Source organism: Anomaloglossus baeobatrachus (genome assembly GCF_048569485.1).
Source record: "Anomaloglossus baeobatrachus isolate aAnoBae1 chromosome 1 unlocalized genomic scaffold, aAnoBae1.hap1 SUPER_1_unloc_4, whole genome shotgun sequence".
Taxonomy (NCBI): domain Eukaryota; kingdom Metazoa; phylum Chordata; class Amphibia; order Anura; family Aromobatidae; genus Anomaloglossus; species Anomaloglossus baeobatrachus.
In genome coordinates this window covers 497,912-519,984 of record NW_027441777.1, presented here as the reverse complement: position 1 = coordinate 519,984, position 22,073 = coordinate 497,912, and the positions used below count along the sequence as shown (strand labels likewise).

The 22,073-nt window shown below is 51.0% G+C and overlaps 2 protein-coding genes across 2 annotated transcripts in view; both read right to left on the bottom strand.

The window, feature by feature from the left end:
* The window catches only part of LOC142258673 (uncharacterized), a 333,416-nt gene that overhangs the window by 243,374 nt on the left and 67,969 nt on the right, over positions 1–22,073 (bottom strand). The window lies entirely within an intron of this gene.
* The window catches only part of LOC142258671 (uncharacterized), an 81,497-nt gene that overhangs the window by 22,367 nt on the left and 37,057 nt on the right, over positions 1–22,073 (bottom strand). Inside the window, exons 7-10 of the mRNA XM_075331293.1 lie at positions 2,154–2,272; positions 392–568; positions 186–309; positions 47–108 (exon numbers count right to left, since the gene is read on the bottom strand). Coding sequence (XP_075187408.1) covers positions 47–108; positions 186–309; positions 392–568; positions 2,154–2,272 — 482 coding nt within the window. The remainder of the gene's footprint in view (positions 1–46; positions 109–185; positions 310–391; positions 569–2,153; positions 2,273–22,073) is intronic.

The window sequence follows — 22,073 nt, the reverse complement described above, 5'->3', positions numbered from 1 at the left end:
AGGAGGTCACAGCCGTCTACACCTCATAGGGGAGATCTCCATCTACCTGAGGGTCCTGTGGAGGAGGACCGGGACATCTCTCTGGGGTCGTCCTCGTACTGGAAAGATCTGCAGGAGACACAGACAGGACTGACATCATTATTACATACAGATAATTATAGGCTGGGTGTATTCAGTCCTATTACCTGGTGATGTGTGGGGCTGGTTCTCCTCCATCATCACCTCCTTGTGCTGGTCCTTGTGTCCTTCTAGATACTCCCACTCCTCCATGGAGAAATAGACGGTGACATCCTGAAACCTTATAGGAACCTGACAACACAATGATACCGTCATCATTCAGAATCCTCCAGTGCCGTCCTGTATAATGTCCTAGCATTCCCAGCAGTGTCACCTCTCCAGTCAGCAGCTCAAGCATCTTGTTGGCGAGTTCCAGGATCTTCTGGTCATTGATGTCCTCATGTATCCGGGGATGATGTGGAGGCCCCGGGATTGGGCTCAGGGTTCCTCCCCATCCTTCAGACACAGGGGCCTGACAGCGATCACTAGAGGTCTTCACTACTGTGTAATCCTGAGTGTGGAGACATTAATAATATCACTACAGACATTTCCAGAGTCCATCACTTGCCCGGTCATATCCTCTGTTATTCCCATAGATAATAATGTAATGTGATTGTGAGGGAAATCCTGAGATTATGATGAGAAATTATGATGTTCAGTCTTGTCAGTCAGCACTCCCTGATGTCACCCCCCTCCCTTAACACACAGAGATCCTTCTCAGATGTTCAGCATCTGGTAAGGTGTCGAATCCAATTACCCTGGCAGGCCAGAGGAAGACCCCCTGGGGGTTAGGCCCAATCATCAAAGAGAGTGGGTGGGACACACTAAAACAATGGATGCTTCAAAAGACATCTAGGAAGCTCTGTCCCAGCAGGGGTTCATACTCCTGGCTCCGTAATGTCATACACAGTTATGATATTACCGTGCGTCGGAGCCATACACCCACTACATTGTTAAAATCAGGACTATGAGCCGCATCTCTGCATACCCTCAAATTCTTTGTCGCACCCTGGGGCGGCGAGATACAGAGAACTGCGAGTAGGAGTCCGGTAGAAGAGCCATGCTTGGACTCAGTATGCAGAGGGGACCCAGACGGATCTGATGACACCAGAACCGTCCCGATCGGACCTCCCAGTCCGGAGTTGCGGATAATATTCCCTTTTGGATATTATTTTAGACTCAAGACAGGGGGTGGGGGCAGTACTCCTGTGGTTACCAAAAGGGGAGGGGGCATGGATTGTAGCCTGATAAAAGACAATGTAGGCTTCTTGGCTTGTCTTTGCTCGAGGGTCACGTGTAAGAAACACATGTGAGGATGTCCATGAACCCCTGGTCGAACAGCGCCCCCCTGTGGCCAGACACATAAGGTAACTGCTTGATCTGTATGCCTGCTGTGATCCATACCTTGCCTGTAAATGTACTCTGACCTATATATGTATATTCTGTAAATTCCATATTGTATATATAGTAGTTTCTAGTGTGGCTTAGGCCGATTAAAATATATAATTAATCTGGGGCTGTTCTGTTATCTTGATCCTGAACTCCACGTCTGTGTGCTTGGCGTAATAGTTATTGTAATCGATTGGTGGCAGCGAGTTTATGCCAAGGATCATTGTGGGGCGACCAGTGAGATTTGGGGAGGTTTAGATATATTCCGTCCACTGAGGTCGGGGGAATATATACCTTACGCTCCCCGGGAACCTTTCATTCATCGGCATAGTAGAATAGCGGCCTCCTTGCTTATTGTCAGGCAATTCCATAACTGGCCTGACTATAAGAGGGGTGGTAGAGAGCGCGTCACGTGCTCTGTCTGCAGGGTGGTGGAAAGGAGGGCTGTAGATTCCGCTTCCTACCCCCCTGGTCGTGACAGTGATGACATCAGAGCCTCTCACCTCCCCAGTCATATCCTCTGTTATTCCCATAGATAATAATGTAATGTGATGACATCAGAGCCTCTCACCTCCCCAGTCATATGTTCTGTTATTCCTATAGATAATGATGTAACATGATGACATTAGAACCTCTCACCTCCCCGGTCATATCCTCTGTTATTCCCATAGATAATGATGTAATGTGATGACATCAGAGCCTCTCACCTCTCCAGTAAGATGGAAGATTATCTCCAGGGTGAGGTGTATTATCCTCTCTGTCATCTTGCCTCTGTCCTTCGTTTTCGCAGAGATCTGATCAGCAGAGGATTCTTTATTATAGGAATCTGAATGGAAAAATGAGGAGACGATTAAAACAATGTAAACTTCATAGTAAACAATACAGAGAAACGTTTACATAGTAACCGTCATTTAACCATACACCACGGTTTCTGCATCTAGGTGGTGCCGCATTTGCTCTGTGGACAGCACTGGGGGCGCAGGCGCAGTGCTGTGTGACATTAGTGTGGCTGTGATTTGTGGTGCCGTCCAGCATGGGATATATGTCTCTCTGCAGAGTGCTGGGATCTGTAGTTCTTCACTCTGTGCTGGGAGTCTTGTGTGAGCATGGGTCCTGTTTAACCTTAAGAGCTTCTTCTGGCTCCAAGTATAAAAAGATAAGTGCCCCCAAAGACAGTATGATACCCTCACTGTGAATTCCTCCACACGCACAGTATGATGGACCCTACACAATCCTTCATACTGTATAATTCCTCACATACAGTATAATGGCCCCATCATAATCCTGTAAACAGTGTAATGGCCCCATCATAATCCTGTAAACAGTGTAATGGCCCCACATTGATTCCATATACCGTGTTTTTCCAAAAATAAGCCCTCCCCCAACAAATAAGCCCTAGCAGGGATTTTCAGCATTTTCGGAGTAAGGCTTAAATATAAGCCTTCCCCCGAAAATAAGCCTTAGCCGCGGTTCAATAATGGAGTGTCTGTGCAGCTAAAAAAAATTAGAGATCATCCGGGTCTGGTAAGAATGTGTCTCCTGGAAAGTAGGGTGTCTGCTTTTTTGGGGGGATAAACTTACCCCCAGCCATGTTTCTCCAAACATAAGACCTCCTCCAAAAATAAGCCCTAGTGCTTTTTTGGGGGGCAAAAAAAGTATAAGACAGGGTCTTATTTTTGGAACAACACGGTAGTAAAATGCCCCCAATTACTAGTGCTACCGGTGCAGCTGCACAAGGGCTCAGGAAATAAGGGGGCCACATCCACCTCCAAAGCAGCATAACACTAAACAAGAGGAAAAACTGGGAATCATAGTCCAATTTATCAAAGAATGAGTCATAAACTAGTTACTTGCAAAAATATAAAACTTTTTTTATTACATATTTTTATAGCAAGAAATAGATCATATCAAATAATTTACACATTCATAACACAACAAAGGGGTCCTAATGGTTAAACACTAAGGTCCAACCAAACAACCATGAGGGTGAGAAATCAGGTCCAAATCTATATATATTTAGCACACCGCAAACCAATCACATATGATGATATACAGCCATCAAAAGACATACAATTGTATGGAAATTGCATCAAAAAGTTTTTGTGTTTCCAAATGGAAAGCAGCATGTAGCTTCTGTTATAGAAACATTACTGGACTGCGAATGGCCAGTGCAGTGGCATGCAAAAGTTTGTGCACCCCTGGTGAAAACTGCTGTTATTCTGCAGGTAAAATATATCTTTGTACCGTGTTAGCCAGTAGAGATAAAAAAAAAAATTGTTAAAAAAAACTGAGAGTCCTCAGTTAGCCATTAAAAGGTATCAACTACTGAGGACTCTCATTGCTGTTATTGTGAACAGTTAAGCAAGTTGAATATGAAATCTCTAAAAAGGCAGAAAGTTACAGATGACACATGTCCTTTGTATTTTAAGCAAAAAAAAATTATTTTCATCTTTTACATTTCAAAAATTACTATAGGAAAATTGGCTGATAGAAAAGTGTGGCCACCCTTGGATATTTGTGTGCTCAGATAACTTTGATCAAAGTTTCAGCCCTTAATTACCCTGTTAGGGTTATGGCTTGTTCACCATCATTAGGAAAGACCGGGTGATGGAAATTTCACAGCTTTATAACACCACAGCCTCCTCTAACCTTGTGCCAAAAAACAACAGCCATGGGTTCTTCTAAGCAGCTGCCTAGCACTCTGAAAATGGTGCAGGCCCACAAAGGTTGAGAAAGCTATAGGAAAATAGCAAAGTGTTTTCAAGTTGCCCTTTCCTTGGTTTGATATGTAATTAAAAAATGGCCATTAACAGTGAAGGTCAAGATTCGGTCTGGAAAGAAGAATTTCTGTGAAAATTGACAAAAGCAAATCAGTGATGAAATTCATGGACAAAATGCAGCCAATTCCTGGCTATGACAGCCTTTAGTGTGTGCGCAAGTTTCACAAACGGATACAAAATCTTTAATATCATTAAGCATGGATGACCACCAAAAGAGTTTAGCAATAGCTTTCAGGGTAGCTGGGACCCCTGGGTGACCACTCAAAATGGAGTCATGAAAGTTCTGCCACAGACATAATCTCAGGTACACAGGATCAAATAATTTGGACTCTGGAGTAGTGGAAGGACCTAACAACTGGGCTTCACGATGTAAAGCTTGCAGGTGCAAGAAGGGAGTGGACCCACTGAACCACAGCACACAGAATACCTTAGGGACATAACTATGGCTCGCACCAGTTTGTCACCACAGCCTCTGTTTGATGAGGGTGTATTTGGTGAGGGTGTATTTGCGCTGCAGGTATATACCAGTTGCCACTCAGGGAGATGCGGTGCTGTGACAGCTGACACCAGGGGTATGGACACTGACAGTCTCTGATGAAGCAGATTTGGCTGATATGGTACGATGCAGCAGTAGCCAGTACAGCAGGCTTGGCTGATAGGGTACGATTCAGCTGCAGCAGCTCAGACTACGAAACAGACAATTGTAAGTAAGGCCTGTTTCACACGTCCGTGAAAAACACTGACGTTTTTCACTGACGTTTTTCACTGACGTGTAAAACATGCCCATGTCCCTTCGTGTGCCGTGAATCACGGCACACGTGGGTTGTCTAAGTGCAATCCGGGATCCGTTCTCCGTAGCCCGTGATTGCACTTAGAGATCAGCTCACCTATGCACGCTCCCGCTGTCCTTGATGCTGATCGCTCCGGCGGTGCAGCATCCGGCTGGCGCTGACCCCACAACAGCTGCTTCCGGGTCGGCTGTGTCATGCATTCATGAATATGCACGACAGTAATGAGCCGGTTCAGAAGCAGCAGGCTGCACGGGCTGCAGAGAGCGTCGCTGGAGCCGGGTGAGTAAAGAAGGGAATTTTGTTACTTACCGTAAATTCCTTTTCTTCTAGCTCTTATTGGGAGACCCAGACGATTGGGGTATAGCTACTGCCCTCCGGAGGCCACACAAAGCACTACACCAAAAGTGCAAGGCCCCTCCCCTTCTGGCTATACCCCCCCGTGGTATCACGGGTACTCCAGTTTTAGTGCCAAAGCAAGAAGGAGGAAGCCAACAACTGGTTTAAACAAATTAACTCCGATTAACATCGGAGAACTGAAAAACCGTTCAACATGAACAACATGTGTACCCGCAAACAGCAAAAACAATCCCGAAGGACAACAGGGCGGGTGCTGGGTCTCCCAATAAGAGCTAGAAGAAAAGGAATTTACGGTAAGTAACAAAATTCCCTTCTTCTTCAGCGCTCTATTGGGAGACCCAGACGATTGGGACGTCCAAAAGCTGTCCCTGGGTGGGTAACGAAATACCTCATGTTAGAGCTGCAAAACAGCCCTCCCCTACGGGGATGTCACTGCCGCCTGCAGGACTCTTCTACCTAAGCTGGCAACCGCCGAAGCATAGGTATGCACCTGATAATGCTTGGTGAAAGTGTGCAGACTCGACCAGGTAGCTGCCTGACACACCTGTTGAGCCGAAGCCTGGTGCCGTAATGCCCAGGACGCACCCACGGCTCTGGTTGAGTGGGCTTTTAGCCCTGAAGGAACCGGAAGCCCAGCAGAACGGTAGGCCTCTATAATTGGTTCTTTGATCCATCGAGCCAAGGTAGCTTTAGAAGCCTGCAACCCCTTGCGCGGACCGGCGACAAGGACAAAAAGTGCATCGGAACGGCGCATGGGCGCCGTGCGGGAAATGTAGATCCTGAGAGCTCTCACCAGATCTAGCAAACGCAAGTCCTTTTCATACCGGTGAACCGGATGAGGATAAAAGGAAGGCAAGGATATATCCTGATTAAGATGAAACGAGGATACGACCTTAGGGAGAAACTCCGGAATGGGGCGCAGCACTACTTTGTCCTGGTGGAACACCAAGAAGGGAGCCTTGGATGACAGAGCTGCCAGCTCAGACACTCGCCGAAGCGATGTGATCGCAACAAGAAACGCCACTTTCTGTGACAGGCGAGAAAAAGAAACTTCTTTGAGAGGCTCGAAAGGCGGCTTCTGGAGAGCAACTAGTACTCTGTTCAGATCCCATGGATCCAACGGCCGCTTGTACGGGGGCACAATATGACAGACCCCCTGCAGGAACGTGCGCACCTTAGGAAGACGTGCTAGACGCTTCTGAAAAAACACGGATAGTGCCGAGACTTGCCCTTTAAGGGAGCTGAGCGACAAGCCCTTTTCCAACCCTGATTGCAGGAAAGACAGAAAAGTGGGCAATGCAAATGGCCAGGGAGACACTCCCTGAGCAGAGCACCAGGTTAAGAAAATCTTCCACGTTCTGTGGTAGATCTTAGCAGAAGTTGACTTCCTAGCTTGTCTCATTGTGGCTACCACTCCCTGGGATAAGCCTGTTGACGATAGGATCCAGGACTCAATGGCCACACAGTCAGGTTCAGGGCCGCAGAATTCTGATGGAAAAACGGCCCTTGAGACAGCAGGTCTGGACGGTCTGGAAGTGACCACGGTCGGCCGACCGTGAGATGCCACAGATCCGGATACCACGATCTCCTCGGCCAGTCTGGGGCGACGAGTATGATGCGGCTGCAATCGGATCTGATCTTGCGTAATACTCTGGGCAAGAGTGCCAGAGGCGGGAATACATATGGGAGGCGGAACTGCGACCAATCTTGCACCAAGGCGTCTGCCGCCAGAGCTCTTTGATCGCGCGACCGCGCCATGAATGCCGGGACCTTGTTGTTGTGCCGAGACGCCATTAGGTCGACGTCCGGCACCCCCCAGCGGCGACAGATTTCTTCAAACACGTCCGGGTGAAGGGACCATTCCCCTGCGTCCATACCCTGGCGACTGAGGAAGTCTGCTTCCCAGTTTTCTACGCCTGGGATGTGAACCGCGGAGATGGTGGATGCTGTGTCCTCCACCCAATTCAGAATGCGCCGGACTTCCTGAAAGGCTTGCCGGCTGCGCGTCCCTCCTTGGTGGTTGATGTATGCCACCGCTGTGGAGTTGTCCGACTGGATTCGGATCTGCTTTCCTTCCAGCCACTGTTGAAAGGCTAGTAGGGCAAGATACACTGCCCTGATTTCCAGAACATTGATCTGAAGGGTGGACTCTTGCGGAGTCCACGTCCCCTGAGCCCTGTGGTGTAGAAACACTGCTCCCCACCCCGACAGACTCGCATCTGTCGTGACCACTGCCCAGGATGGGGGCAGGAAGGATCTTCCCTGAGACAATGAGGTGGGAAGGAGCCACCATTGTAGAGAGTCCTTGGCCGTCTGGGAAAGAGAGACTTTCCTGTCTAGGGAAGTTGTCTTCCCGTCCCATTGACGGAGAATGTCCCATTGAAGTGGACGCAGATGAAACTGCGCAAAGGGAACTGCTTCCATGGCTGCCACCATCTTCCCTAGGAAGTGCATGAGGCGCCGCAAGGGGTGCGACTGGCCCTGAAGGAGAGATTGCACCCCTGTCTGTAAGGACCGCTGCTTGTTTAGCGGAAGCTTCACTCTCGCTGCTCGAGTATGGAACTCCATGCCAAGATACGTTAGTGACTGTGTCGGTGACAGATTTGACTTTGGAAAGTTGATGATCCATCCAAAAGTCTGGAGAGTCTCCAGCGTAGCATGTAGACTGAGTTGGCATGCCTCTTGAGAGGGTGCCTTGACAAGTAGATCGTCTAGGTAAGGGATCACCGAGTGTCCCTGAGAGTGCAAGACTGCTACCACCGCCGCCATGACCTTGGTGAAGACCCGGGGGGCTGTCGCCAGACCGAATGGCAGAGCTACGAACTGAAGATGGTCGTCTCCTATCACAAAACGTAGAAAACGTTGATGTTCTGTAGCAATTGGCACGTGGAGATAAGCATCTTTGATGTCTATTGAGGCAAGGAAGTCTCCTTGAGACATTGAGGCAATGACAGAACGGAGGGTTTCCATCCGGAACCGTCTGGCGTGCACATGTTTGTTGAGCAGTTTTAGGTGCAGAACAGGACGGAACGAGCCGTCCTTTTTTGGCACCACAAAGAGATTGGAGTAAAACCCTCTCCCTTGTTCCTGAGACGGTACAGGAACCACTACTCCTTCCGCTCTTAGGAAGTCCACCGCCTGCCGCAGGACATCTACACGGTCTGGATGTGGGGAGGTTCTGAAGAACCGAGCTGGAGGACGAGAACTGAACTCGATTCTGTACCCGCGAGACAAAATGTCTGTCACCCACCGGTCTTTGACCTGTGACATCCAAGTGTCGTAAAAGCGGGAGAGCCTGCCCCCGACCGGAGATGCGGAGGGGGGGGGCTGGAAGTCATGAGGTAGCCGCTTTGGAAGCGGTTCCTCCATTTGCTTTCTTGGGGCGTGCGTGAGCCCGCCAGGAATCTGAGTTTCTTTGCGTCCTCTGAGTCCCTTTGGACGAGGAGAATTGTGTTTTGCCCGAACCTCGAAAGGACTGAAACTTCTGCTGCCACTTTCTCTGCTGAGGTTTGCTTGATCTGGGCTGGGGTAAAGAGGAGTCTTTACCCTTGGACTGTTTAATGATGTCAGCCAATGGCTCGCCAAACAGTCTATCTCTAGATAAAGGCAAGCTGGTTAAACATTTTTTGGAACCAGCATCTGCTTTCCAGTCCTTTAACCACAATGCCCTGCGCAAAACTACCGAATTGGCAGACGCCATTGAGGTGCGGCTGGTAGATTCTAGGACCGCATTGATAGCGTAAGAGGCAAACGCAGACATCTGCGAGGTAAGGTGCGCCACTTGCGGCACCGCTGGATGTATGATAGCATCCACTTTTGCTAAACCAGCTGAAATAGCTTGGAGTGCCCATACGGCTGCGAATGCTGGAGCAAACGACGCGCCGATAGCTTCATAGACAGATTTTAACCAAAGGTCCATCTGTCTGTCATTGGCATCCTTAAGTGAAGCGCCATCCTCCACTGCAACTATGGATCTAGCTGCAAGCTTGGAAATCGGGGGGTCCACCTTTGGACACTGGGTCCAGCGCTTGACCACATCAGGTGGGAAAGGATAACGTGTATCCTTAGAACGTTTAGAGAAACGCTTTTCTGGATGAGCGTCGTGTTTCTGGATTGATTCTCTGAAGTCAGAGTGATCCAACAGAGCACTTAATTTACGCTTGGGATAGAGGAAACGAAACTTCTCCTGCTCTGCCGCTGCCTCTTCTGCTGAAGGGGCTGGGGGAGAAATATCTAACAGCCTATTGATGGCTGAGATAAGATCGTTTACCATGGCGTCCCCATCCGGGGTATCCAGATTGAGAGGGGTTCCAGGATTAGACTCCTGATCACTCTCTTCAGACACATCACATGGAGACTGATTGCGCTGAGACCCTGAGCAGTGTGATGACGTTGAGGGTCTTTCCCAGCGAGCCCGCTTGGGGTGGCTGGGGCAATCATCTGAGTCATTATACTCATCCTGAGAAGCCGGGGACCCCCTTGCAGTCTGGATTAAATCCAACTGCGGAGGATTAGAGGACATAGACCTCGCCGTGTCCATAGACTGAGCCCCAGGCATGGATTGCAAAGTTTCCAGGATTTTTGCCATAGCCACAGACATATTATCCGCAAAAACTGCAAAGTCTGTCCCTGACACCGGGGCAGGACTTACAAGCGTCTCAGCCTGGGTCACTACCTCTCCGGACTCCGGCTGGCGAAGCAGCACCGGATCTGAGCATTGCACACAATGGGGGTCATTGGAGCCTGCTGGTAGAGCAGCCCCACATGCAGCACACGCAGTGCACACAGCCCTAGCCTTGGCAGCCTTGCGTCTTGTGGATGACATGTTGCTGCCTCCTCAGAGCGATCTGGGGTATACAGCCAGGAAGCGACCTCACAGTGCAAGAAATCAATAAATATCTATGTCCAGTGACACAGTACACTAATACACAGTAAGGCACTAGAGGGGCCAGCTGAAAAGCCGCTTACCGCCCGCTTAAGAGCGGGTGTGTGGTCTCCCAAAGCCCCTCAGTCTAGGTCTCCCAGAGCCTTGCGTCCTTCCTCCAGCCAGACATGCATGTAATGGCTGCCGGCGTCCTGAGAGAGGAAGGGGGGCGGGCCCTGGGCGTTCCTGACCAAGAGCGGGAAGCCTGCTTCCCTCTGTGCCTAGTGAGAGGGCTGGAGCATGTAAATCAGGCTCCAGCCCTCGTCGCTGCCGTGAAACAGCGTCTCTCCCCTACCCTGATTGACAGGGTGGGGGCGGGAACGATCGGAGCTGCCGGCGTCCTAGGCCCAAAAGCCGGGGACTAGAGTTATAAACGCCCCCGCCGTAAAAGCGCGGTCGGCGTATCCCCGGCGCACCACAAGTCACAGCAGCGCCGCCGGTCCAGTGAGGGTCGGCGCTGCGTTCCCAGAACACAAAGTCCCCCAGATAACTGTAGGAACACCAGCTCAGTGTACGGTCCCCGGCGCACTACAACGCCCAGCCAGCCCGGAGTGCGTCTGTGCCTGCCGGGGACACAGAGTACCTGTATGATGCAGGGCCCGGTCCCTGATGGTACTCCTGCTCGGCATCCACCAGGTGCTATGGGTCTGTGGATGGAGCCCGGCGTCAGAGCTTTGAGGCCGGCAGGATCCCACTTCCACAGAGCCCCCAAGGGGATGTGGAAGGAAAACAGCATGTGAGGCTCCAGCCCTGTACCAGCAATAGGTACCTCAACCTTACAACACCATCCAGGGGTGAGAAGGGAGCATGCTGGGGGCCCTATATGGGCCCTCTTTTCTTCCATCCGACATAGTCAGCAGCTGCTGCTGACTAAAATCTGTGGAGCTATGCATGGAATGTCTGACCTCCTTCGCACACAAAGCTAAAACTGGAGTACCCGTGATACCACGGGGGAATATAGCCAGAAGGGGAGGGGCCTTGCACTTTTGGTGTAGTGCTTTGTGTGGCCTCCGGAGGGCAGTAGCTATACCCCAATCGTCTGGGTCTCCCAATAGAGCGCTGAAGAAAATGATTTTTATTTAATAAGCACGTTTTTTTCTGGCACGTGTTTCATGGATCATACCACTGTGTGGTCCGTGGGACATCAGTGATGCCAGAAAATAATGAACATGTGTCCGTGCGACAATCACGGACACGGGTGTACGCCGCATGGAGACACGTTCAGTGAAAAATCACTGATGTGTAAGCAGACCCATTCATTATAATGGGTCTGCGTATGTCAGTGATTCTGGTACGTTAAAAAAGAAGGGAATTTTGTTACTTACCGTAAATTCCTTTTCTTCTAGCTCCTATTGGGAGACCCAGACGATTGGGGTGTATAGTACTGCCTCCGGAGGCCACACAAAGCATTACACTAAAAAGTGTAAGGCCCCTCCCCTTCTGGCTATACACCCCCAGTGGGATCACTGGCTCACCAGTTTTAGTGCAAAAGCAAGAAGGAGGAAAGCCAATAACTGGTTTAAACAAATTCACTCCGAAGATACGTCGGAGAACTGAAAACCATTCAACATGAACAACATGTGTACCCGAAAAACAACCAAAAATCCCGAAGGACAACAGGGCGGGTGCTGGGTCTCCCAATAGGAGCTAGAAGAAAAGGAATTTACGGTAAGTAACAAAATTCCCTTCTTCTTCGGCGCTCCATTGGGAGACCCAGACGATTGGGACGTCCAAAAGCTGTCCCTGGGTGGGTAAAGAAATACCTCATGTTAGAGCTGCAAAGACAGCCCTCCCCTACGGGGAGGCAACTGCCGCCTGCAGGACTCTTCTACCTAGGCTGGCGTCCGCCGAAGCATAGGTATGCACCTGATAATGTTTGGTGAAAGTGTGCAGACTCGACCAGGTAGCTGCCTGGCACACCTGTTGAGCCGTAGCCTGGTGTCGTAATGCCCAGGACGCACCCACGGCTCTGGTAGAATGGGCCTTCAGCCCTGATGGAACCGGAAGCCCAGCAGAACGGTAGGCTTCAAGAATTGGTTCTTTGATCCATCGAGCCAGGGTGGCTTTGGAAGCCTGCGACCCTTTGCGCTTACCAGCGACAAGGACAAAGAGTGCATCCGAGCGGCGCAGGGGCGCCGTGCGGGAAATGTAGATTCTGAGTGCTCTCACCAGATCCAACAAATGTAAATCCTTTTCATACCGATGAACTGCATGCGGATACAAGGAAGGCAAGGAGATATCCTGATTAAGATGAAAAGAGGATACCACCTTAGGGAGAAACTCCTGAATGGGGCGCAGCACTACCTTGTCCTGGTGGAACACCAGGAAAGGAGCTTTGGATGACAGCGCTGCTAGTTCAGACACTCTCCGAAGAGACGTGACCGCTACCAGAAAGGCCACTTTCTGTGAGAGTCGAGAAAGTGACACATCCCTCAGAGGCTCGAAGGGCGGCTTCTGGAGAGCAACAAGGACCTTGTTTAGATCCCACGGATCTAACGGCCGCCTGTACGGAGGTACGATATGACAAACCCCCTGCAGGAACGTGCGCACCTGAGAAAGTCGTGCTAGACGCTTCTGAAAAAACACGGATAGTGCCGAGACTTGCCCTTTAAGGGAGCCGAGCGACAAGCCCTTTTCCAACCCAGATTGCAGGAAGGAAAGAACGACAGGTAACGCGAATGGCCAGGGAGATACTCCTTGTGCAGAGCACCAGGATAAGAAAATCTTCCACGTTCTGTGGTAGATCTTAGCAGAAGTGGACTTCCTAGCCTGTCTCATGGTGGCCACGACCCCTTGGGGTAATCCTGAAGACGCTAGGATCCAGGACTCAATGGCCACACAGTCAGGTTCAGGGCCGCAGAATTCCGATGGAAAAACGGCCCTTGGGACAGTAAGTCTGGACGGTCTGGTAGTGCCCACGGTTGGCCGACCGTGAGATGCCACAGATCCGGGTACCACGACCTCCTCGGCCAGTCTGGGGCGACGAGTATGACGCGGCCGCAATCGGATCTGATCTTGCGTAACACTCTGGGCAAGAGTGCCAGAGGTGGAAACACATAAGGGAGCCGGAACTGCGACCAATCTTGCACTAAGGCGTCTGCCGCCAGAGCTCTTTGATCGCGAGACCGCGCTATGAAGGTCGGGACCTTGTTGTTGTGCCGAGACGCCATTAGGTCGACGTCCGGCACCCCCCAGCGGCGGCAGATTTCCTGAAACACGTCCGGGTGAAGGGACCATTCCCCTGCGTCCATGCCCTGGCGACTGAGGAAGTCTGCTTCCCAGTTTTCTACGCCCGGGATGTGAACTGCTGATATGGTGGATGCTCTTTCCTCCACCCACATCAGAATCCGCCTGACTTCCTGGAAGGCTTGCCGACTGCGTGTCCCTCCTTGGTGGTTGATGTATGCCACCGCTGTGGAGTTGTCCGACTGAATTCGGATCTGCTTTCCTTCCAGCCACTGCTGGAAGGCTAATAGGGCAAGATACACTGCCCTGATTTCCAGAACATTGATCTGAAGGGTGGACTCCTGCTGAGTCCACGTCCCTTGAGCCCTGTGGTGGAGAAAAACTGCTCCCCACCCTGACAGACTCGCGTCTGTCGTGACCACTGCCCAGGATGGGGGCAGGAATGATCTTCCCTGTGATAATGAGGTGGGAAGAAGCCACCATTGCAGAGAGTCCTTGGCCGTCTGAGAAAGGGAGACTTTCCTGTCTAGGGAAGTTGTCTTCCCGTCCCATTGGCGGAGAATGTCCCATTGAAGTGGGCGCAGATGAAACTGCGCGAACGGGACTGCCTCCATTGCTGCCACCATCTTCCCTAGGAAGTGCATGAGGCGCCTTAAGGGGTGCGACTGACCCTGAAGTAGAGACTGCACCCCTGTCTGTAGTGACCGCTGCTTGTCCAGCGGAAGCTTCACTATCGCTGAGAGAGTATGAAACTCCATGCCAAGATACGTTAGTGATCGAGTCGGTGCCAGGTTTGACTTTGAAAAGTTGATGATCCACCCGAAAGTCTGGAGAGTCTCCAGCGCAACATTCAGGCTGCGTTGGCATGCCTCTTGAGAGGGTGCTTTGACAAGTAGATCGTCTAAGTAAGGGATCACCGAATGTCCCTGAGAATGCAAGACTGCTACCACTGCCGCCATGACCTTGGTGAAAACCCGTGGGGCTGTCGCCAGACCAAATGGCAGAGCTACGAACTGGAGATGGTCGTCTCCTATCACGAAACGTAGAAAACGTTGGTGCTCTGTAGCAATCGGCACGTGGAGATAAGCATCTTTGATGTCTATTGATGCAAGGAAATCTCCTTGAGACATTGAGGCAATGACGGAGCGGAGGGATTCCATCCGGAACCGCCTGGCGTTCACATGCTTGTTGAGCAGCTTTAGGTCCAGAACAGGACGAAACGAGCCGTCCTTTTTTGGAACCACAAAGAGATTGGAGTAAAAACCTTGCCCTTGTTCCTGCTGAGGAACAGGGATCACCACTCCTTCTGCTTTTAGTGAGCACACCGCCTGCAGAAGGGCATCTGCTCGGTCGGGATGTGGGGAGGTTCTGAAGAACCGAGGCGGAGGACGAGAACTGAACTCTATCCTGTACCCGTGAGACAAAATGTCTGTTACCCACCGGTCTTTGACCTGTGGCAGCCAAATGTCGCAAAAGCGGGAGAGCCTGCCACCGACCGAGGATGCGGAGGGATGAGGCCGAAAGTCATGAGGCAGCCGCCTTGGAAGCGGTTCCTCCGGTTGCTTTCTTGGGGCGTGAGTGAGCCCGCCAGGAATCTGAGCTCCTTTGCTCCTTCTGAGTCCCTTTGGACGAGGAGAATTGGGTCTTGCCGGAGCCTCGAAAGGACCGAAACCTCGACTGCCACTTCCTCTGTTGAGGTTTGCTTGATCTGGGCTGGGGTAAGGAGGAGTCTTTACCCTTGGATTGTTTAATGATTTCAGCCAATTGTTCACCAAACAGTCTATCTACAGATAGTGGCAAGCTGGTTAAACATTTTTTGGAAGCAGAATCCGCTTTCCATTCCTTTAACCACAAGGCTCTGCGCAAAACCACAGAGTTGTCAGACGCCATTGAGGTACGGCTTGTAGAGTCCAGGACAGCGTTGATAGCGTAAGTCGCAAACGCAGACATTTGCGAGGTTAGAGACGCTACTCGCGGCACTGCTGGACGTATGATAGAGTCCACCTGTGCCAGACCAGCTGAAATAGCTTGGAGTGCCCACACGGCCGCGAATGCTGGAGCAAACGACGCGCCGATAGCTTCATAGACAGACTTTAACCAAAGGTCCATCTGTCTGTCATTGGCATCTTTAAGTGAAGCCCCATCCTCCACTGCAACTATGGATCTAGCCGCAAGCCTGGAGATTGGGGGGTCCACCTTTGGACACTGGGTCCAGCGTTTGACCACGTCAGGGGGAAAGGGATAACGTGTATCCTTAAGACGTTTGGAGAAACGCTTGTCTGGGTAAGCATGGTGTTTCTGGACTGATTCTCTGAAGTCAGCGTGGTCCAGAAAAGTACTCAGTTTACGCTTGGGATACCTGAAATGGAACTTCTCCTGCTGTGCAGCTGCCTCCTCTGCAGAAGGGGCAGGGGGAGAAATTTCCAATAGACTATTGATGGCCGCTATAAGGTCATTTACCATGGCGTCACCATCAGGAGTATCCAGATTGAGAGCGGTTTAAGGATTAGACTCCTGATCACCCTCCTCTGTCTCATCATGTAGAGACTCTTCTCGCTGAGACCCTGATCCGCGTGATGACGTGGAGGGTCTCTCCCAGCGAGCACGCTTAGGCTGCCTGGGACTGTCATCTGAATCAGAGCCGTCAGGCTGAGATGCCTGGGACCCCCTTGAATCACGGATTAACTCCAACTGAGGGGGACCGGGGAACGTTGCCGCAGCAGTGTCCATGGTCTGAGTAACTGGCCTGGCCTGCAAGGTCTCTAGTATCTTTGTCATAGTGACAGACATCTTGTCAGCAAAAACTGCAAACTCTGTCCCCGTCACCGGGACAGGGTTCACCGGCGACTCTGCCTGGGCCACTACCACCATAGACTCCGGCTGACGAAGTGGCACAGGGACCGAACATTGCACACAATGGGGGTCATTGTAACCTGCCGGTAGATCAGCCCCACAAGCGGCACAAGCAGCGCTTACAGCCTGTGTCTTGGCACCCTTGCGTTTTGCGGATGACATGTTGTCGTCTCCTCAGAGCAAGATAGGGTATACAGCCAAGAAGCGACCTTACAGTGCAATATATATATACCTATATATATGGTATAGAGAAAAAAGGTACACCAAAATAACACTGTGGCACTAGTGGGGCCAGCACTAAAGTGCTGCTTACCGCCCGCTTAACGCGGGTGTGTGGTCGCCAGAAATCCCTTGTCTGGGTCTCCCAGAGCCTGTGTCCGTTCTCCAGCCAGACTGCATGTAGGAATGGCTGCCGGCGTCCTATGGAGAGGGGCGGGCCCTGGGCGTGTGCAGACAAAGAGCGGGAAACCTGCGTCCCCCTGTGCTCAGTGAGAGGGCTGGAGCATGTAAATAAGACTCCAGCCCTCGGCGCTGAGTAATCGTACAGCGTCTCTCCCTTGCCCTGATTGACAGGGTGGGGGCGGGAACGAAGCGGAGCTAGGCCGCAGAAGCCGGGGACTAAATTTATAAGCGACGCCGTCGTAAAAGCACGGTCGGCGCTAAGTCCCCGGCGCACTACAAGTCGCAGCCGCGCCGCCGCTCCAGGGGCGGCCGGCGCGGCAGTCCCCAACACATAAAGTCACTCAGAAAAACTGTAGTGACTGTAACCCCAGCGCGCAGCGCTACTGTCCCCGGCGCACTAGCACACCCAGCAAGTCTGGAATGTGCGCGGCCTGTTTGGGACACAGAGTACCTGAATGTCGCAGGGCCTTGTCCCTGAACGGTACCCAGCTCCGTATCCAGCAGGTTCCATGGGTCTGTGGATGGAGCCCGGCCTCAGGGCTTGGGGGCCGGTAAGATCCCACTTCCTCAGAGCCCCTCAGGGGGATGGGGAAGGAAAACAGCATGTGGGCTCCAGCCTCCGTACCCACAATGGGTACCTCAACCTTAACAAACACCGCCGACATAAAGTGGGGTGAGAAGGGAGCATGCTGGGGGCCCTAGTATGGGCCCTCTTTTCTTCCATCCGACATAGTCAGCAGCTGCTGCTGACTAAACAGTGGAGCTATGCGTGGATGTCTGACCTCCTTCGCACAAAGCAGAAAACTGGTGAGCCAGTGATCCCACTGGGGGTGTATAGCCAGAAGGGGAGGGGCCTTACACTTTTTAGTGTAATGCTTTGTGTGGCCTCCGGAGGCAGTACTATACACCCCAATCGTCTGGGTCTCCCAATGGAGCGCCGAAGAAAAAACACAAACGTACCAGAATCACTGACGTGTGAAACAGGCCTAACACAGCAGCAGCACATAGGTAAGGAACCTTAACAACTAACAACGTGTTTCTAGGAATAGACCATGGTAGTTTAAATGCCTAGTGGCTCTCAGCCATAGGCTGAGAGGCACTTCCGGGTTAGGGCTCATTGGCCCTTTCAAAAAAGCTGCATGCACACCCTAAGGCTATGTGCGCACGTTGCGTATTTTACATGCAGTTACGCTGCGATCTGCACCGCAGCATAACTGCATGCGTCCTGCGTCCCCTGCATAATCTAGGGAGATTGTGCCTAACCCATGCCCACGTAGCGTATTAGAGCGCAGCGCTTCGGCTGCTGTCGAAGCGCTGCGTTCTAAGAAGTGACATGTCTCTTCTTTCGTGCGCTCTGCATGCAGTCCCCGCTCTGTCAATGGGAGGGGCTGCATCTAGAGCGCATGAAATCGACTTTTCAGTGCGCTCTGTTTCTGCAGCGATTTGAAGCGCACGTGTGCTGTCAAATCGTTGCAGAAATTTCTGCAAGGACAGTACGCAACGTGGGCACATAGCCTAAGATTGCTACCAGGAGAGCTGTGCGGCGTGCGCAGGTCCCGGGAGGTGGCAGTAGGGACCGGGGACGGAGCAGACGGGTTGGTGAGTGTGCTGGCATTCAAGCCGGGGAGGAGGGGCAGGACAGTGCGGGGATGCAGGTATGCAGGCGTTACAGTAGCCCACCACCCCTCCTTACGCCCCCCCCCTTTTACAGGAATCTCTGAGGCCTGTTTCAGATGTCAGTGATTATGGTACATATGTGCTTTTTTTATTATACGTACCAGAATCACTGACATACGCAGACCCATTATAATCAATGGCTCTGCTCACACATCAGTGATTTTTCGCTGACCGTGTCTCTGTACGGCGTACACGCGTGTCCGTGATTGCCGCACGGAGACAAGTCAGTTTTTTTCTGGCATCACTGATGTTCCACGGACCACACTACAGTGTGGTCCGTGAAACACGTACCGGAAAAAAAAAGTACATTGAAAATAATAAACATTTTCAACTCACCCATCTCCAGTGACGCTGTGTTCTGCCTCCCTAGGAGCAGCTTCCTGCCCGGCTCATTACTGTCGTGCATATTCATTATTAGCTGCAGAGGACAGAGAGCGGCGGGGGCCGGATGCTGCAGAGCTGGAGACTTCAGCACAACGGAGAGCAGGAACGGGACAGGTGAGTATATGTCCATGTGCAATCACGGAATACGGATCACATTTCACGGATTGCACATGGACAACCCACTTGTGCCGTGAATCATGGCACACGGAGGGACATAGTCGTGTTTTACATGTCAGTTAAGAACGTCTGTGTTTTTTACTGACGTGTGAAACAGGCCTTAAAGGGAACCAATCATCAGGATTTTCGTATGTAAGCTGAAGCCAGTGCTATACTGGTGCTATGAGGCAGATTATCTACATACAATTAGTGGGCAGCTCGGATGTTTAGGCTTTCAAATTCAAGAAAGTGAAGTTTAAAAAATTCGTCAGCTTATTGATTGACAGTTTCACCACAGCAGATAATAGCAGAGTGGGTTATGCACATGGATTCCCACCCCCCGCCTATTGTTCCTCCGTGTCTCTCTGGCTCTATGCTAATTTTTCTATTCAGTAAGATAGCGTCGGAGTTGGCGCCTGTGCATAGCGCTTATCTCCGGCGCCATCTTTCTGAAGTCCGTGTTACCCCCCATCATTATATTCTTGTGACTGAGGGCAGCGCATGCGCCCTTTGCTTCTTCAGTTCTCTTTGTGACCGAGGGAGCGCTACAGGACACCTGACCGCCCCAGAACACCGGGACACAAGAATATAAATGACAGGGGGTAACACGGACTTCAGAAAGATGGCACTTAGACAAGCACTACGCGCAGGCGCCAACTCCGCCGCCATCTTACTTAATAGAAAAATTAGCATAGAGCCAGAGAGGGAGGAACAAGAGGCAGGGGGGGAAGGAATCCATGTGCATAACCCACCCTGCTATTATCTGCTGCAGTGAAACTGTCAATCAAAAAGCTGACGAATTTTTCAAGTTCACTTTCTAAAGGCTGCTTTACACGCTACGATTTCATATGCGATCTCGTATGCGATGCAACATGCCCAGGTCGTATATACGATCTGCAGAGATCGTACATAGGTCGTCTCTGAGCCGTTACACGTGCATATTCTATACGATGCCACATCAATCAATATCTCGTTAGATCTACCGGACCGCAGACAAGGATAAATGATTAACATTACACGAGTTGCGTACGCCTTATAAAGCACAAAGGACAATTAGTAACGCAGTTGGTACCACCAATCATAGCGGTGGGCGTGCTATGGCGTGGAGAGACACGCCCGCGTCGCATATGAAGTACATAAAAACGATGAGGCTCGTCGTTGTTAGGGTGTCACAAGTATCAATATACCGGTTTCGTTCAACAAAACTAACAATATTTAGAAAATGAACGACATGTATGCGATCAATGTTTTTGCGCACAATCAGGGTCGCACGTAGGTGTCACACGCAACAATGTCACTAACGATGCCGGATGTGCGTCACTTACGATGTGACCCCGCCGACATCTCGTAAGATATATTGTAGCGTGTAAAGCCCGCTTTAGATTTGAAAGCCTAAACATCCGAGCTGCCCACTAATGGTATGTAGATAATCTGCCTGATAGTGACAGTATAGCACTGACTTCAGCTTATATACGAAAATCTTGATGATTGGTTCCCTTTAAGGAGAAGAAGGCCATATTATTCTAATTGGGCTCCCATGATCTCTCCTCAGGACCAAACCCCTTCTAGTCCTCTAAGAAGAGGGTTTTACTTTGAACCCTTTCCAGAATCCCAGAAGTAGCGGCTCAGGACAGTTTGGAGGACAGAAACATGGAACAAGTTGGGAATACGCAAGGAGGATGGAAGCGTTAGCTTGTAGGACACATCATTGATCAGCTGGAGCACCTTGAAGGAACTGATAATGCAGGGACCTAACTTGTAGGGCGGCAACTTGAGGCAGACATATCTGGGATTGTCTCCTGGCTGGAACAAAGTGAGGTCTAGGTGTCTCTTATCCGCATGCCTCTTCATTTGGATGGAGGACTGCTCCAGGGAGGACTTGGTCTCCGCCCAGACATCGAAGAAAGTATTGACGGGAGCATCGGCTGCAGGGTTGCTGGGGGAAATCGCCATAGGGAACTGGATTTTGGGCTGGTGACCGTACACTATATGGAACGAGCAGAGTACTCACTCTTGAGGTTTTGTTATGAGCAGACAAGGGACAGGATGAGACAAATTCCACAATGTCTTTAGGCAGCGTTGGCCACCAGTAATGCAAGATCAGCAGAGTTGTCTTCATTTGTTCAGCGTGACTGGCCAGCTTAGAAGACAGGCCCCGTTGCAACACACACCCATCTGCCTCAGCAACGAACGTCTTTCCGGGTGAAACTTAAGACACGTTTACTGGTGCCACCGGGAACATCTCAGAGGGGTCAATATGTTGAGGTTCTTCTTCTTGATCGGCAGTAGAAAGGACCTGGAAAGTGCATTACATCTGCCTAGATGTTTGTCTCGGCCGGACGGAAGTAAGGAACAAAGTCAAAATGAGCGAAGAACAGCATCCAGCGGGTTTAGCACTGACTCAGTCTCTGAGCCAACTGTAGGTACTTGTGGTCGGTGTAGATGATGACTGGATGCACCCCCGACCCCCCCAGAAGGTATTGCCACTCTTACAAAGCCATCTTAAATCGCTAACAGTGCTCGGTAGCGAATTGTGCTTAGAAGCAAAGAAGACCCTGAAACAGAAACCGCAGGTTAAGCTCTTACCAGCACGTAGACTTCTGTGTGAGAACTGCACCGACCCTGGAGGACAAAGCATCCACTTCCAGGAAGAACTTCCCATTAATGTCCGATCTATGCAGCGCCGGTCCGAAAAGAAGGCCTGCTTGAGGGCGATAAACGTGCTGTCTTCTTCTGGAGTCCACATCTTAGGATTCGCCCTCTGGCTTGTCAAGGCAGTAATGCGCAGAATCCGGGAAGAAAACTAAGGGATGCACTGATGGTAATAATTGGCAAAACTGATGGGCGGAGCCTGGCCATGGGAGAGTGAGGACGTGTTGGTGTCTCGCTCCCGTCCTGAGCTGGGAATAAGAGCAACAAAACCAAGCCAGAAACACTTTAAATGCCACCGATGGGAGCAAAAAAGAAAAAGAATCCTGCAGCGGTGCCCAGCTCTGATCCACCGTCAGCACAGGCAAGCATGGACAGATTCTTGGCGGACCCGGTGGGGCAGGAGAGGAATGGCGGGAACTGAATGCAGCAAACAGCATGACGCCGGTGAAGGGGAGAGAGGAGAGG